The sequence below is a fragment of the Felis catus genome, chromosome F1 (genome assembly GCF_018350175.1).
Source record: "Felis catus isolate Fca126 chromosome F1, F.catus_Fca126_mat1.0, whole genome shotgun sequence".
NCBI classification, from domain to species: Eukaryota; Metazoa; Chordata; class Mammalia; order Carnivora; family Felidae; genus Felis; species Felis catus.
The window spans coordinates 57,062,808-57,080,592 of NC_058384.1; the positions used below are offsets into that span (position 1 = coordinate 57,062,808).

Below are 17,785 nucleotides of genomic sequence, written 5' to 3' on the forward strand. Positions count from 1 at the left end.
CTAATTAAACATGGTGTATTACTTTCCTAGACTACTGTAACAAATTACCATAAATCTACCAGCTTAAAACAACAGAAATTTATTCTCACAGTTCTGGAGGCTAGAAGTCTGAAATCAGTGGTTTGGCAGGGCCTTGCTCCCTCTGAATGCTCTATGGAAGAATCCTTCCTTGTTTCTTCCTAGCTTCTGGTGGTTTCTGGTTATCCTTAGCTTTCCTTGGTATCACTCTAATCTTTGCCTCCGTTGTCACAAGTCCTTTGCTCTTGTGTGTCTCTATCCTCCCCTCTTATTAGGACACTAGTCATTGGATTCAGGGCCTACTCTAATCCAATGTGACCTCATCTTAACTTGATTACATCTGCAAAGACCCTATTTCCAAATAGGTCACATTCACAAGTACTAAGGGTTAGGATGTGAACATATCATTTGGGGGGATAAATTCAACCCACTATAGCTGCTTTCTTTTGGATTCTTTGGAGACCATTTTAAGATTCGTGGTATGAAAGATTATGGCTGTGAATTTCAAACGTAGAATTTTAGATATATCCTATTTATCTTTCCTTTGGAATGAAGAGCCATGGGAATGGCTTAATTTAGAGTCTACTTAAGGTTTTGTAGTCCCTGCTTTTTTTTTGCCAGGAGATTCCCAGATTATGCCTCTGTAGCTACTCTTACCAACTGGTACCTACTGGTTCAGATTAGTACTCCCTGGGAATTACAGAGCTATTAGGATTTTCATAGTACTTTTTAATTCTAATGTAAATTGTTATTGATTTTTTCAAAGTTATAAAGATGCTTCAGGCTTCAAAACATTTGTTGAAAGAGGAGAAATTGGTACACAGCTATCCTTATGACTGGAGGACTAAGAAACCAGTGGTTATTCGTGCCAGCAAGCAGTGGTTTGTAAATATCACGGATATCAAGGCTACAGCCAAGGTATACGAGACATCCTGTTGTGAGCATTGGGTTTTAATTCCCTCAGTATGAAAGGATTGCATGGGAGGTTGAAGTAGGATTTGGGGAATAGAAGGGATTGCTGCTATTATGATTTGGTGATGTGATTTGGTTTCATAAAATTATAGTTTTAGATTTAGAAGGATCTTGGATTTCCATTCCTTCATTATACACGTGTGGCTTAAAGAGGTTAAGTGACACGCCCCAATTTCCTGCCCTATGTATAGTGAAAGTAATATAGAGTTAGGACAGATGTGAGTTCAGGAGGTGGTTAGCCTCTCAGAACCTCAGTTTCCTCATCTATATAAAGTTGATAATAATGCCTACCTCGTGGGGTAAGTGAATGAGGGTTCTAGACCAGTGTCTAGCACATAGTAAACATTTCAGTAAAACTCTTTAAAAACCCTTTGCTTCCTTAAGATTGAAATTGCAGTCCATTCAAAAAATTGTTGCTTTGACTTAACAAAGACTTTAAAATGGGTATTCTAAATATTAATATATATTTGAGCTCCTTCATTCACCACATAGTATATGTATCTGCATGTGTGTGTGTGTGTGTGTGTGTGTGTGTGTGTGTGTGTGTGTTGTAAACAACTTAATTCTGTTGAATGAAAGAGCTCAAATACATATTTGTTAGCCAGGCTGATAATGAAGATACTTTATGTTACTGCTTTCATCTTAACATATAACTGTAATCAGTTGGTTTATTTGTTGACTTGGCAATTTGAAGCCCTTGCCAAAGCCGGGCAAGCAGTTTACATTTTCTGTGTTTGTATAGAGTGGACAACTATCGTACGGACTGTTTTATTGTTTGCATTCCTGTGAAGCCTGTTTTCCTTTGTTGTAAATGTTAAGTTTTGTAACTTCAGCTCTGCACAGATTTTTGACTGAAGAACATCTAAGTCTGATGCAGAATGCTGGAGCCTAGTGTTTTGTTTCGTTTTGGTTTTGATTCCTTCACAGATAATTTTCAGTTTCTCATTGCAGTAATAGAATAATGTACTGCATGTTTCTCCTACCCAAATTCAACATTAATCACCTTCTGGCCAATTTTATTTTGTCTGCACCCCTTCTACCACCTTCCTTTCACTCTCCACCCATTGGGTTATTGTGAAGCAAATTTCAGGCCTTATGTCTTCATAAATATTTCAGTATGTATACCTGAAAGATAAAGACTATTTAAACATAATTCAAATGCCATTGTTACCATCTTATAAAAGTGATAGTTATTGCTTAACAAAATCAAATATCCAGTCTGTATTCATATTTCTTGGATTTTCAAACCAAGGATGAATCAAATTGAATCGCATATGTTGCCATTCTTCCAGTAGGTTTTGAAGGAGGGGATTTCTTGTAGTTGAGGTTAAGTGAGGAAAATATTTAAATCGCTCTGCAAGCAGAAAAATGCTTAATTAATGGCTCGATTCTTAAAAATGAAGTTGACATATTTGTCCTTTCTTGAGATTATTACCAAACATTTTTCTTATATAACTCATCTTTTGGTAACTGACAAATGAAATGAAATAAAAAACAACTTTTTGGGGGGCTGAAGGTAGAGGAAGTTCTTGCGAGAGAGCAAATAAATAGAAAGTGTGATTTTCAGAGTGTTTTCTGTGTTGTAAACCATAGTATGTGAAATTAGGTTATATTGCAGCCCTTGTTTATCAGCCTAAAACAGCAGCTTATTTTTTAAGTAAGTACTTAAAAATTATTGTTGCAGTCATGTTTGAATGTATTTTAACTGTGGTTTAACTAAGTATAATACTTCTACTAACCCTAGTATTACCAGTTTTGATCTAGGGTGTTTGGAAATCAGTAGAAAATCTCTTGTCCCGTCCTCTAAAGGTGAAGTCTGTTCTCAGTGTTATTTATTAGATCCTTTGTGGCCTTCTTTTAACTTTGCTTCATTTACTCTGAAATCTGTTTTTTAGTTTAATTTTTTGGGTGTGGGGAGGGAGACATGTAAATGACTATAAACATCCAAAATAAAGAACTATGAGAATAAATAGTGGAAGTTCTGGAAAATTTGTTCTGCTTACTCTCTCTGGATGTGATTTGTGCATCAATTACAGGAATTGTTAAAAAAAGTGAAATTTATTCCTGGATCAGCACTGAATGCCATGGTTGAAACGATGGACAGACGGCCGTATTGGTGTATATCAAGGCAAAGAGTTTGGGGTGTTCCAATCCCTGTGTTTCATCACAAGACAAAAGATGAATTCTTGATCAACAGGTAGAACTCTTTCTGCATTTCTTTCAGCATTTTTTTTAAATGGAAACATTTTGTTTAAGTGTTCCTTATTTTGAGAAAGAGAGAGAGAGAGCTAACAAGCCGGGGAGGGGCAGAGAGAGAGGGAGAGACAGAATCCCAAGCAGGCCCCGCAGTGTCGTCACAAAGCCCCATGTGGGGCTCAGTTCCGTGAACCGTGAGGTTGTGACTCAAGCCGAAATCAAGAGTCACATGCCCAACCATCTAGGCCACCCAGGTGCCCCAATTTTTCTCCGCATTTTAAAGTGAGCTGTGTTTTCTTCAAAAGTAGAAAATTAGTGGACTGTTGAGAACTGATATATGTTAAATCACATATTATAAAATAACAGTCTTTGGTGGGGAATAAAATATAATTTCACAAAGATCCTTTCATGTGGTTGAAATTTTAACAGCTACAGTTTTTCAGTATAGATACTTAGAAGCAGAGGCTCTGATAGTTTTTCTGTGGGAATCCATGGTTTCTGACTGTGTGCCTAGCATTGTGCTAGAATCCAGTGTCAGGAATCCAAAGATGAACAGCGTTCGGGAGGGGATCCAAGTATGCAGTTTTTCTTTAGGAATCAGAGTCCCTCTCTTACTTCAGGCTACTGTTTCAATAGAAATGACATTGTACAATGATTTATAGATCCTTTAAAATTTAAGAAACTGTTACATAGTTAAATGCACAAAATTAACGTTTATTTTAGTGATGGTTACCTTCCCAACTGTTTCTTCTCTTTTCTTTAAGGTTTTTTCTTTTTTTTCTTTTGAGAAGATAATACATGGACATAGTCGACAATGCAGGGTAGAAAAACTTAAACAGTGGAAAGATTTTTTTTCCTAATCCACACACTAGACTCTTCTTGAGGCAGTGTATAGACTGACATTGTCCCTGCTTTTCATGAGGGAACAGTCTGGCTAGTTTATCTTCTAGTACATTAGGGAGGTTTTCGGTATTCAGTATAGCTTTTACTAACAGATGTGGACAGGGAAATAGTAATCATTCCTTTTAAGAATACATCCTAAGTTTTCCTTTTTTTTTTGAGTAATTTTTTTAAATCTATTTATTTTGAGAGAGACGGAGACAGTGCGAGTGGGGGAGAGACAGGGAGAGAGAGAGAGACAGAGAATCCCAAGCAGGCTCTGGGCTGTCAGTGTGGAGCCTGACGTGGGACTCGAACTCACAAACTGAGATCATGACCCAAGCCAAAACCAAGAGTTGGATGCTCAGCTGACTGAGCCACTCAGGCACCCCTGAGTAATTTGTTTTAATCTGGTTAATGGAAATTTTACTAAGTTATGTTTTAACATGAATGAAAAGTTTGAGCCCATTTTGATAAATATTTTCACATTTTATCATTTGAGGATCCAATAAGGTTTTTGAGGGCATGGAGGCCACTAAGTAATGATGGGGAGTTCAAGAGACTGTAGACGTAGAATTGCATGTTCCTACTTTGGGGTTCATCAGAATTTTTGTAAAAAGTTCCTAGTTTTCATCGTCAATGTTACCAGTATTTCTTTAGGTGGTCCTTTTATGAATGCATGTGTTTCAGGGTTTTTTTGAATGTTGATTAAAGTGGGTTTGTTTGTGTGTTTTAATCATCGATAGCCACATATTAGGTAGTTCTTAGTGTTTTTTGTGTAGAAGTTCTTTGTCAATTTGAAATATACATTCTGTCACTGTTTCATGGGGAACCTGACACCTTATGGCAACATGGCTCAGGGAAGAACTGCAGGTTCTGCCTTGGGCAAATATCGCCATAAAACAGCTCATTTGCTTTCTTCACAGAGGATGCGGCATTTGAGTAGGGCCTTGAGGATTAGGTAGGAAAGTATTTTGCAAGTGGAGGAATTAGCAGGAGCTGAGGGTGTGGAGCAGGGAAAGTATAGCACATGTATAGGAGCCATAGTGGGACTGTCCGGTGTTGAGGGGGGTTTTAGAAAGTCAAGTGCTGAGAGAGGTTTGTGGGGGCAAATTGTAGTGAGTTTTGAATACTAGGTTAAGCAGTTTAAATTCTTAAATAGGCATGAGGAGTGAGAGTATATTTTAGGAAGAAAAGCTAGAAGTTGGAGGCCAGGAGGTCACTGAAAGACTTCGTCAGTATTATTACAGATTGGAGCCAAGGCTCTTTGGGCTAAATAGTGTTGCCCATGTTGTTCTTATAATTGAGAGCTGGGTCAGATGTAGACTGCTGATACCTTAATACCTTAAAGTTGACGTAAGTTTACACAGGTATTATTTAAAATTCCACACTGTACAGTTTTCTTTTAAGGAATGTGTATAAGCCGTTGTCATTGTTCCTCATTTTTGGGGGTTTTTTTAGTGTTTAGAGAACAAGATTTTTAGGGAATTTCCTTGAAGTGATGGAGGTGGACATATGTATATATTAGTAAGAAGAGGAAATTAGTTTATTTGACAATAATGACAATAAAACGGTACATAGGTCGATTGGTCACTAAGCCAGGTGAAATAAATGTGAGCTTTGTCAGAAAAACACAAGCAGATTTTCATCAGGTATTATTTATTTTCTGCTTACAGTCGATACATGCTCATGTTGCAGATTTTTTTCCGTGCGTCTCCCATTGTGTTGCTTGCATCATATTAGTTGAATTCTGATTTTGAAGTAGAAGAGATGTACAGAATATTGGCCTACAGAAATGACAGACAGACTTAGGCAAATTGTCTGTCAGTTCATAGGTCATTTTCCTGTACACCATTTCTGAGTGATGACCCAAGATTAATCTTCCTCCACTGTTGGTTCCTTGGTGTGACATTGCACTTAATGTAAGAAGATAGATGTTAATTCTTAATTACTTACTTGTAAGTAATTTTTTAAGACCGCGTGAAGGCTTATCTTTTTTCCTCCTTAATCAAGTCAGAATCAAGTGACCTCGATTTTCTGTCTTTCTTGGATAGATCTTTCTATTGTAGTGAGTTGGTAATCATCAAAAGTAACAGCATCTCCACTGGACATTGGTACACAGTCCACATGGAGTTGCTGTTACACTTGATAACCCCAGTAAGCATACCAGAACATTCCTTCTGCTTTTCTGGACCAAAGTCTGTAAGTTCAAGTCTTAAGTATACTTGTTTCACAGAAGAAAATCTTGATTGATTCACATTGCTAATAAGGTTAGAGACTAGTAGATTTGAAACTCTGATGTTTAACTTGGATTTGAATTAATGTTCTCATCTGCACTTCATATTCACATTTGTATTTGCTCAAGATATAATTGCGTTTCTGACCTTAACATCATTGATTTTTCTGAATCTGTAATAGAATGCCATTATAATTTAGGTAGAAATCTACTCCTAGTTAATAAAGACAAATACTTTTTAACATAATACAAAGGTAACATTTAGAAGCATTTGCTACCTAGGAAGGAAAAGAAGTTGTTAAATTTTGTTTATTTCAGGGGCGCCTGGGTGGTTCAGTCCATTGAGCTTCCGACTTCAGCTCAGGTCATGATCTCACAGTTTGTGGGTTCGCGCCCCACGTTGGGCTGTGTGCTGACAGCTCAGAGCTTGGAGCCTGCTTCAGATTCTGGGTCTCCCTCTTTCTCCCCCTCCCCTGCTTGTGTTTTGTCTGTCTGTCTGTCTGTCTGTCTCTCTCTCTCTCTCTCTCAAAAATAAATAAACATTAAAAAAAAATTTTAAATTCAGTTTCAGATTATTGTATCAATTCACTATTAATACAATAATCTATGCATTTAGGAAATTTGGCCCTTGATTTCTAGAACCTATGAGAAATTTACTAGAAATAGTCAAGGAATTTACAGTTCACTTTGAGTGCTAGCTCTACCTCCCTCTTGCTCATATAACAATGACCATTTTGGTGAAAAAATTTTATAATCATTCAGTTAAAAAATTCTCCAAAATTGTTTCCTGTCACCTATAATACATAAGTGTAGGATTAAATTAAAAATAGAATCCCCCCCTTCACATTTCACTGTGTTCTAGAATAAATTTATAAACTTAGTAAATAAATTAGAAACATTTAGCCTCTTACCTCATTCTTATTCCAGTAACTTGCAGAAGAAGAGTTGTCTTATAGGCCTTAATATTGTTCCTTTAATAAAGACAAAGCACAGGAGACAGTGGAATGACAGCAGGTTTCTTCCTTGCTTAGTAATCCTAATGCTGCTTAATTTCTGATAATGTGCTAAATAAGCCTTCAGCACAGTCGATATCAAAGTTCAGAATGATTGGATGGTGTTTCAGTTGCTCATACAACCTAGTGGATTTTCACTGGTTGAAACCTAAGGAGGGACACGTAATACATGTGTTTAGATAAGGCCCTTGCATAAAGTACAAAGTTTTATGATGGATTTATTGCTTTATGAAATGCAGCATTAAAATGGAAGCATATATTATGTAGTGATAAGTGGTTTCACCCACTTTTATCAACAGTAATTTATACTGATCTTTAGGTTATAAGTTAACCATGTGTTTGTGTTAAGTATAGGATATTATTAACACAAGGGAAGAATTCTTAAATTTCCAAAGACAGATTTTGACTTTTCCTTGTAATTTTTCCTGAAGAATATTCACTATCACTAAGATACGTTTATTGTTTTTAAAACAAATATTGTTTAAAATTGTTTTAAAAACTCATTGAAGCGTAATTTCAGTTTCATTATGAACAAATTATACTTCCAAAATATTTATCCTTAAATAAGAAGATGAACATCTCTTATACGAAGACAGGTATATAAGGGTGTCTCATATAGTTGATAATAAAGAAACATGGTAATAGAAAGAAATAATCTAAATTGGTTTTGGAAGACTGAGTATACAGCCATTAAAAGTGCTGGCTTAGCTCTTAATGGTCGCCTGGTTCCCTCTGAATGAAAATCCAATCCGTGCAGCCCACCAAGGACATTGGACTGTTCTAGGTTTTTGCTACAGTATTCTAGTGACAATGACCACCTTTAAGCACTAGTGTAGCATTCACTTGTTTTGTTTTGTTTCCAAGTTATCCTTCCAGATTTGGTTTGAACTAATGTTAAATCTATCTTTATTTTACAATCTAGGATAGTTAACCTCAAGTCTGTAGGTTGCCAGGGTAGGTTTATTTTTGTTGAAAATTGTGTTTTTAAAACTCTCTGCCACAGTTTTTTAAGATTATTCAGAGACTCAGAGTACCAATCAAGAGAAAGTTCTTACTTTGTGGTACCGAATCCATGCACTTAAATTTTTATTTGTTTGGATTGTGAAGGTGTTGTCTTTGACGTCTGTATTCTTGTTTATCATAAATTTTGTTCAGTTTTTATCCCTGAGCTCCAGAATTGTCTTTAGCGTCTTTCCCTGTTTTCAAAAATACATGTAATATAGTGTTGTAAGATCTCAAGATGGAACTGAGTTGCAGAGCATAATGCTTATTAAAGTATATTTGGTTCATGATATTCTTATATTTCATAATGTAGGGAAGCAAGTCTTGCTCTAAATACTAGTGAGATTTGCCCTATTATTGAGGCAGAGCTTCTTCTCTCCCTTTTTAAAACGTTTCATATTTCTGGGGAACCTGGGTGGCTTAGACTGTTAATCATCCAGCTTCGCTCAGGTCATGATCTCATGGCTCGTGAGTTTGAGCCCCGCGTCAGGCTCTGTGCTGACAGCTCGGTTTCTGTGTCTCCCTCTCTCTGCCCCTCCCCTGCACACACATTGTGTGTGTGTGTGTGTGTGTGTGTGTGTGTGTGTGTGTGTGTGTGTGTGTGTCTCTCTCTCTCTCAAAAATAAAACATTAAAAAAGAAATAAAATGTTTCATATTTCTTTTGAATACATTGAAAAAATTATTCTTTGGTCCAGATTCATATGCATGAATGAGGGAAAATATTGGTTTATTTTTTTAAAAGTGTGTAGTTTTACTTATGACAGCTTTTTTGAAATTAGATTTTAAAAACTGACTACTACTGGATTATTTTCATTAGTGTAGATGACATTGTATGATTTTTTTCATTTTTAATAAGTATTAGGGAAACTAAAAGAAAAACAAAATCAAACTTTCCTCCTCACTGAAGCAAGAGGCTTATGAGTTTTTTAAAAAAGTATATTTGCAAATAAAGTGTATATAAACTGCTTCTTACATTATAAAGTTAGATTATGTGAGCGAATTACTAATCTTTATAAGAAAATATAACAACTAAAACTATAATTTTAGACTAGAGGTAGTTGACTAAACTTGGGGGGACTTTACAGTTGTCTTAATAACTTGTCTGCTCTTGGGGCGCCTGGGTGGTGCAGTCGGTTAAGCGTCCGACTTCAGCCAGGTCACGATCTCGCGGTCCGGGAGTTCGAGCCCCGCGTCAGGCTCTGGGCTGATGGCTCGGAGCCTGGAGCCTGTTTCCCATTCTGTGTCTCCCTCTCTCTCTGCCCCTCTCCCGTTCATGCTCTGTCTCTCTCTGTCCCAAAAATAAATAAACGTTGAAAAAAAAAATTAAAAAAAAAATAACTTGTCTGCTCCAAAATGGGAATCTTTATTGTTTGGTGTTTTTAGTTACAGTTCTAAAACCTCATTGAATTATCTATTTAGGGATATAAAAAAAGAACTTGTCGGTCACATTAGAGGTGAATTTGGTCTCCTAAAATGGATATGCATCATCTATCATTGTAAGGTTCATATGGCCTTCTTTCTGACAGCTGTTCCCAGTGTTCACAGAAACTGAAGCTCAGAAAAATAATATGATGTATTCCTATCAGTATCTAATAATTCATGGGTAGAATCCGGTCTTTGGACTTGGTGTGTGTTTTGTCAGCACACTCATCTCCTGGGACTGCCCTGTTCCCTCACTTCGTCTCCAGTTGAGGGTTTCATTACACATGGGTAATAAGACTCTTTGTTGCCTTTGCTTAGCAAGGCAAGAGAATAGGAGTGTGAATTCACAGGTACAGTGGTTGTCTTTGTAGATGAGTTAGAGAAGCTGAAGGGAGAAGTAAAAACAGAATCAAACCATGATTTAGGAGACGGTTTTAAGGCCTGGCATTACCGGTGTTACTTAGTTTAAAGGCTCATGACTTAAGGAACCCCGAGGCAGGGAACAGGGTTTATCTGTCAGGAGCTACTAAATATGTTTTTCTGTGAATCCAATTAGATAGTGCTTTAGGGTCGCCTGGGTGGCTCAGTCGGTTGAGCATCCAACTTTGGCTCAGGTCATAATCACGGTTCGGGAGCTCAAGTCCCGCGTCACGCTCTGTGCTGACAGCTCAGAGCTTGGAGCCTGTTTTGGATTCTGTGTCTCCTTCTCTCTCTGCCCCTCCCCCACTCACACTCTGTGTGTGTGTGTGTGTGTGTGTGTGTGTGTGTGTGTGTGAAAAATAAACTTTTAAAAAAAGTGCGTGTAAACTGCTTTGAAAAGTACAATGTGTGGTATATACATAAATGCTTTTATTTTAATATTAATCCTAATACACTGTACCGTATTTCCTACGTTGATATGAAACTTGAACCATTTGCTTTTAGTTTTGTGTTACTTTTTAACCTATTTATTTCTAACAATTTTGAAACGGTTTTACTGTTTTATTTTACCATTTACCTAAAATTAGTCTAATAACATTGTAAAAGTAAGGAGTCAAAATGACACTCATGTTTAGAATCATTCTTTTTTATGACAATTTCAGAATTGGTATGAGCATCATGTCTACTATAATTGGGTACGTGTAAATGTACTTTGCTAGTATCTCTTTAGAAAAATAACATTAGGTTATTTAGGTTTTCTTTAGAAAAATAACATTAGGTTATTTAGGTTTTCTTTTATAGTATGTTCATATTTTCTTAACTGTTAAAATGTTCTGTGCAAACTATATAAAAAAGTAATATGTAACTAAATATTGTCATATAACTAGGTATTGCACAAAGTTTTTATGGTCTCCTATCACAAAAGTTTATCTTTACTGTTAAAGTCCATCGAAAATGTATGACTAGAAGAAATATGGACTTGTGCCCGTTTTAACATTCTTGTTATTTGTAACTTCTTTAAAATAGATGCTGATAACATTATACTTTTTCAGTCTATCCTTCCTAGCATACCAACTTAGGTATTTGAAATTTCAATTTTTTGAGCCTATCTAAATAATTTGTAATACCCATTTGATTTTTACTTTCATAATTTTTTAATAATTTTAAATAATTTAATAATTTTTTCATACACATCTGTGAATTTTCAGACCCAAAGAGGTAGATGATTTGCCCTTGCATAGTCATGATTAATAAGAATCAGATCCAGATTAAGAATCTAAAGCTTTTCAGGGCGTTGAGTTAAATTAAGGGGGATCGGTTCATTTGCTTCAGGACTTCTCAGGATCCTTAATATGTTAATTCACAGCATAACTTACAAAGAGGGACACAGCATCAGAGTTGCCTAAATCTGTGTGATCACAGTGGACTATTTCGTGGTATGTCTGTGTTAACGTTAGGAGTTTTCCGTGTACCCCAAAGATGGTTTGGGAAATGCTGGCCTAAGTACATTTCCCAAACAGTATTCTGAAACCTGTCCTTATGTGAACCAACCCGAGTGAGGAACGGGTCAGGAATATAAAACCTCATGACTTCAGGGCACCTGGGTGGCTCTGTGGTTAAGGTCCAAGTCTTGATTTTTGACTTCGGTCAGGATCTCACAGTTCATGCGTTTGAGTCCCGCGTTGGGCTCTGACCTGACAGCCTGGAGCCTGGAGCCTGCTTCAGATTCTGTCTCTGTCTCTCTCTCTCTCTCTCTCCTCCTCCCCCACTTGTGCGCTCGCTCTCTTTCAAAAATAAATAAATAAACATTAAACAATTTTAAAGAATGTAAAGCTTTTCCCGTTCACTAGTCTTTCCATTTCCATTGACTCTCATGGGCCTGTAGTTAATTCTTAGTTACTGAGAATTAGTAACTAATGGAATGTGGTGGAAATGAGCATAATTCAAAAGTTAGCTTTTGTAGGTGTGTCTTAATCTGTAAATATTAATACGGATTTGTATTTTGGTGATAGGTTAACATAATTACTCTCTAAATTTACCTGACTTCACAAAATCAGTTTGAATAATAACTAACACTTATATAATACTTGTTAGTATGTTGCAGACGTTGTCCTAGGCATTTTATATATATAAGCTTAATTAATATCCTTAATAGCCATCTTGATGATATTATTATCTGCATTTTAAAAACAGATACAGAAATGTTACGTGCTGTAGCCAAGGTCACGTTAGGTAATAAGTGGAAGAGCCAGGAATGGAACCAAAGCTGTCTAGTTCTAAGGTCCATGCTCTTAACCATTACATGTACTCTGACCCATGGAAAGCAACTAGAGGAAGTTGTAACGTCAATAAAGCTGTGATAATAAGTTAAAAGTATGTTACTGCTGTGAGAAAATGTAGTATAAATTTTCCCGAATTTAGTTTTCAAAGAATTTATAACTGTGTGTCTTCCCAAAGATATGGTCAATTTCATTTGATGTGCACTTACTGGCTTTTTACTGCATATTAGGCTCTGTGCTGCGTTTTTTGTGCATCATCTTACTTCGTTTACATGGCATTCTGAGGGAGGTATCTCGGATCGTACAGTGTAAGTTCCATTAGTGCAGGAATCTTATCTGTCTTGTCAACTGCTATATTTCCAGTTCCTAGGACAGTCTCTAAGATACTGGAGGTTCTCAATAAATATTTTTGAATAAAATATTCTGTGGATAGGGGAAAATAACTATTCTTTGTTTTTCTTTTTTTCTTTTAGCTGTTTCTTATTTTTTAAATGTTCACTATTACCCTCTGTAGTTAATTGAACAGTTCTGCCTTTTCCCACCTAAAACAGCCAAACCACAGAGCATGTTATTAAACTAGTGGAACAACATGGCAGCGATGTCTGGTGGACTCATCCCCCTGAGCAGCTTCTTCCTCAGGAAGTCTTATCGCAGGTAAATTTCTGTGTGTGTTTAACAGCCTTCGTGTGCATTGCATGACTTAATGAAAACACAAGGGATTCTTGAGCGTTAAAAAGTATTTATGTCATTGTGTAAAGTTGATGAGTTCATTTCACTATAAATCAGGAGCCAGTGCAGTTTGAGAGTAGACGTTTTTGCGTAGCCATAGAAGCTTGGTGTTTAATATAGCAGTGGAGTATGAGGGTTATTTGTTTACTTATTGAGGGCCAAGATTGATTTTTAGTAGGTTTAGTTGACTAAGCAGATGTAGGTGTTGACTATGAGAGAGCGGTGCCTAACTTGGTACATCAGGGTTTTGTAGGATCTGCATTGGAGTTGACTGATTCCATCACACATGAACAGAATCCAAGTTAGGAGATCATTTCAAGAAGTGAAAACACTTCTTGAATCAAGTGGCCACAATCACTTTCACATACAAATGAGGCAGTTGTACTCAATTGCAAAATACTTAGAAATGTTTGAAATTTCATTTTAAAATGTGAATTTAATGGTTGTAAGCATTTGATTCTCTTATTTTTTTTTAAGTTGATTTATTTTGAGAGAGAGTGGGGGAGGGGCAGAGAGAGTGGGGGAGAGAATTCCAAGTAGGCTCCTTGCTGTGTCCGCGTAAAGCCCGAAGCGGGGCTTAGTCTCATGAACCGTGAGATCGTGACCTGAGCCAAAATCAAGAGTTGGGTACTTAACTAACTGAGCCACCCTGGCTCCCCATCCTTTTATTTTCTTAAGACTTTTTCTTTTTGCTTTTTTATTGTGTACATCGCTATCTTTGCATAATTAAAATGTTCTCACGTTATCTTACTAGGTCGGTGGTCCTGATGCCTTGGAATATGTGCCTGGTCAGGATATCTTGGACATCTGGTTCGATAGTGGAACTTCATGGTCTTGTGTTCTTCCAGGTAATTTTAAACAATAGATTATATACCAGTCAAGCAGTTTTGAAAATACATAAAAGTTACTCAGAAGAAATCTATAATCTGGGAGTATTTTTTTTTATTTGGAAAAAAATCTCCTGCCATGATACGATTTTAGAGGCTGGAAGGGCTCTTGGAGATCATTTAATCCAATGATGTCCAAATTTGTTTGTTTTTCCAAATGAAATTTTATATAGACCCACAATACATAAGGTAGATAAAAACGGACATTTCTTCCTCCTCTCAACCAGCTCTTCTTGACGCACTTAGCAACCCAAGGCATTAGCTCTGTAACGTTTAGAAGTCATTGAAACGGTCTGACTCCCATCATTTTTCAGAAGAGGAAATGAGATTAGATTAGAGCCAAATTAGGTGATGGTTACATAACTTAGTTAGTCTCAGACCAGAAATCAGGTACCCTGATCTCTGGTTCTTATTTTTCTTATACGACCGTGTCATTTCACAGCTCTTCCCCCCCTCCACACAGGCAGCTGACTAATGTTACACTCACTCACAGGGCACACTGTGAGAAGGGAGAGACCTGGCGGGCAGTAGCAGGGAGAAGTAGGAGAAGGCACACATTGGAGGTTGTGTGTAGCTGCTTAAGAGGATATCCTTAAGCACACCAGGCGAACACCAGAGGGAAAACAAAGAGCAAAGCCCATCATCACCGTGAGGTTAAAGACAGGAACGAGGATGGATCAGATGCTTCTTCACATTGCTGCTAAGCGCCACCCTGGGCCCAAGAGATCTTGCTTTCTGGGGCGAGAGAATGTGGGAAAGTAACTTATCTTTGCAGCTGGCCATTATTACGGGATTGAGAGGGATTGTCCCCAAGTGTGACTTGAGGTATTCTTTTGGTACTGGGCCTTACTATTGAGAGGATGTACATCTGATTCCTGGTAGGTAAATATGATCATTTGTCCCCTTCTAGTAGCCTAGGAAATTAATCCATGTGAATTCATGTTTCCTCTATATTACAGCTAAAATACAAATAGTAATTCATAATGACCATGTATAAATTACATATTAATAAAATCTTTTACAGTTTTTAATAATTTTCAGAATTACTGTTTCGTAAGTTTCTCCCACCACACCTAAGAGAAAATACTGCAAGTTCAATTACTTTGTTTCCCTAAATTATACTGAAAATATAGGCAAGGACCACTAAATAAGGTAGGTAGAAGTAGTGTTATAAATAGGGAGAAGAGTTCTGTATCTCCTACCACATTGGGGCAGCATCGTGAATTTCAACAAAAGTGTGCCATGTGCAAAATCGTTTATATGATATATTTCAAAGTTCATTAACTTTTTTGGCCTTGGTACGAATGGCTGCTTTGAGCGTTGTTGCAGTTTAATTTCAGAAGTGGCTTCACATTACTCCACACAGCAAGGTCGTGTTCTACTTAGAGACCTTGTGAAACTGCATGAAAGCTCGTTAAAACCCGTCTGTGCTGCTGCCAGTGGTGCTGATAAAAGTATAGTCACGTTCCTTCTAGTTGATGGTGTTTTTAACTAAATACTTGGGGAAGAAATAGTTTATTAAATGAAGTTAGTGGTAGAATTACACCTAAGCAGTAGGTGTCATATTTAGATAATTAATTCGAAGAAGGAGAACTGATTTGTCATTTAAACTTGTATGTTGCCTGCATAGAGGCCACCAGAACTTAAATAAGCTACCTTCACAGATAAATGCACAAGACTAATTTTAGACTGTAATTTCTCCTTTTTCACTGAGCTGTCATATTCCTCCTCCTCTTCCTCTAAATCAGTCAAACATGGTGTGAGGTTAGTCAAAGAATTAGATTAATTGGCTTATATTTTATCCTATTTACCTCTGAGCTTTTATTCTTTTTTGATAAGAAAATTTTCAAAAGACAGGGAGAAAGAATGAAGTGGGAAAGAGCCAAGATACAGTGAATTCACGGTTTGAAAATCCATAAAACAAACTTTCCTTAAAGGAGAGAAAGAACAAGAGGGAGAAGTCTTTTTCGAGAAGGGTATTTTACTTTCCATTCTCAAATGCTTACATTAATTCTAATAAATGATTCAACGCCTGCGTATTTCCCTCAGAGTACGTTACTGCAAACTAAAATCAACTTACTTTTGAGTTTAATTGAGCTACTTAGTCTTCATCAGTACCTGTTGATGTTTAACAAGATGAATTTGGTGATTATGGCATACATGACTGGTTTTACTTTTTGTTGACATGTTTTACAACAGTGAAAGATTTGGCTTAAGAATTTGAACACCAGGTCAGGTACCTCTTTGATTGTGAGTTCAAGGTCAATAGTACTTAAACTGAAACCCGAACGCTTTCTGAAAGGGAATGGCGTTTTTAAGTGAATCATTTCTAAAACATTCTTTAAACATTTACCGAAGGCATTAATTTTTGCAGTGGTTTAAAAATAATGTTTTCAAAAATTTTAAGTAACTTCTATTTTTTAGAACAGTTTTAGCAGAAATTACAGAGATCCCATACACTGTGCCTCCATTTCCCCATAACCTCCCCTGCCTTCAACTCACACTACGGTGGTGTATTTGTTACTATTGATGGACCTACATTGACAAATCATGATCACCCACAGTCCATAGTTAGGATTCACTCTTGGTGTTGTGCGCTCTGTGGGTTTTGGTAAATGTATAACAACATGTATCCACCATTGTAGTATCACACAGAACAGTTTTACTAAATTTTACTAAAATTTTACTAAAAATTTGCTCCACCTGTTCATCCCTTCTTCCCAGCTGACCCTGGCAACCACTGATCTTTGTACTCTCCATAGTTTTGCCTTTCCAGAATGTCATATAGTTGGAGTCACACAGTATGTAGCTTTTCAGATTGGCTTCTTTTACTTAACATGTATCCATGGTCCCTTCGTGTTTTTCCTGGCTTGATAGCTCATTTCTTTGTAGTGCTAAGTAATGTTCCCTTGTCTGCATGTGCCGTAACTTATTTATCTTCACCTATCAAGGAATTAGTGTTTTAAAATACTTATTCTACTTCATTTGTTTGTTTGTTTTTTAACAAATAAAGAGAAATAAATAGACAAAAGATCATTTTTTTGAAAGAGAAACTGTTATTTACAGTTTAGATTTACAAAGCCTTTTTTTAAAGGATTACCCTATTAAGAACATAGATGATAGTTTACAAATAGCCTAATTTTTAAAATTGATAATTATATCCTAACATTTTTGACAAATTACTCTTGGCTTAAATTATTTTACGTTGGTTAAGCAGTAGTTGTGACAAATATGTTTTGTGCTAGTTCTATAACTTGCCTTCTTAAATACAATATAATCTTGCTCAAACTTTATCAGTTCAGCTAAGTTAAACAAATTTAGTAATGAAATTACAGACTACTCAATTTTTTGGCTAATTTTGCTTTGAGAGTTTTTTTAACGCTGTAATTAGTTTATTCTTTATTTACTACCATGCCTAAATCATAATCTTAGAGGTACTGAATAGTTTATGATTTTTATAATTTTCCTAAGAAAGAAAGTTACTGTAATAGAAATATTAGCCTTTTGCCACATGGTTGATTGCGACTTTTCCTGGAATATTACAACACCCAGGTTTATTTCTAGTTTTTTCTTTTACTAGAAGGTCTATTGAGGGAAGAAAAAGAGAAAAGAAGATTAAAAAATAGGCAGAAAAAGTTGGCACCGTTGCTCCCTCTTGGGCACTGCTGTTGGAATGTAATCTGTCACAGGTGGACTGGAAAGGATTTTTGCGTTATGCCTCAGAAGCTTTG

General features: G+C 36.5%; 1 protein-coding gene across 1 annotated transcript in view; it reads left to right on the forward strand.

Annotated features, from left to right (window-relative positions):
- IARS2 (isoleucyl-tRNA synthetase 2, mitochondrial) overlaps nucleotides 1-17,785 on the forward strand; it is a 65,898-nt gene that overhangs the window by 30,368 nt on the left and 17,745 nt on the right. The window contains exons 11-14 of the mRNA XM_045048890.1: nucleotides 785-936; nucleotides 3,027-3,187; nucleotides 12,990-13,092; nucleotides 13,922-14,015. Coding sequence (XP_044904825.1) covers nucleotides 785-936; nucleotides 3,027-3,187; nucleotides 12,990-13,092; nucleotides 13,922-14,015 — 510 coding nt within the window. The remainder of the gene's footprint in view (nucleotides 1-784; nucleotides 937-3,026; nucleotides 3,188-12,989; nucleotides 13,093-13,921; nucleotides 14,016-17,785) is intronic.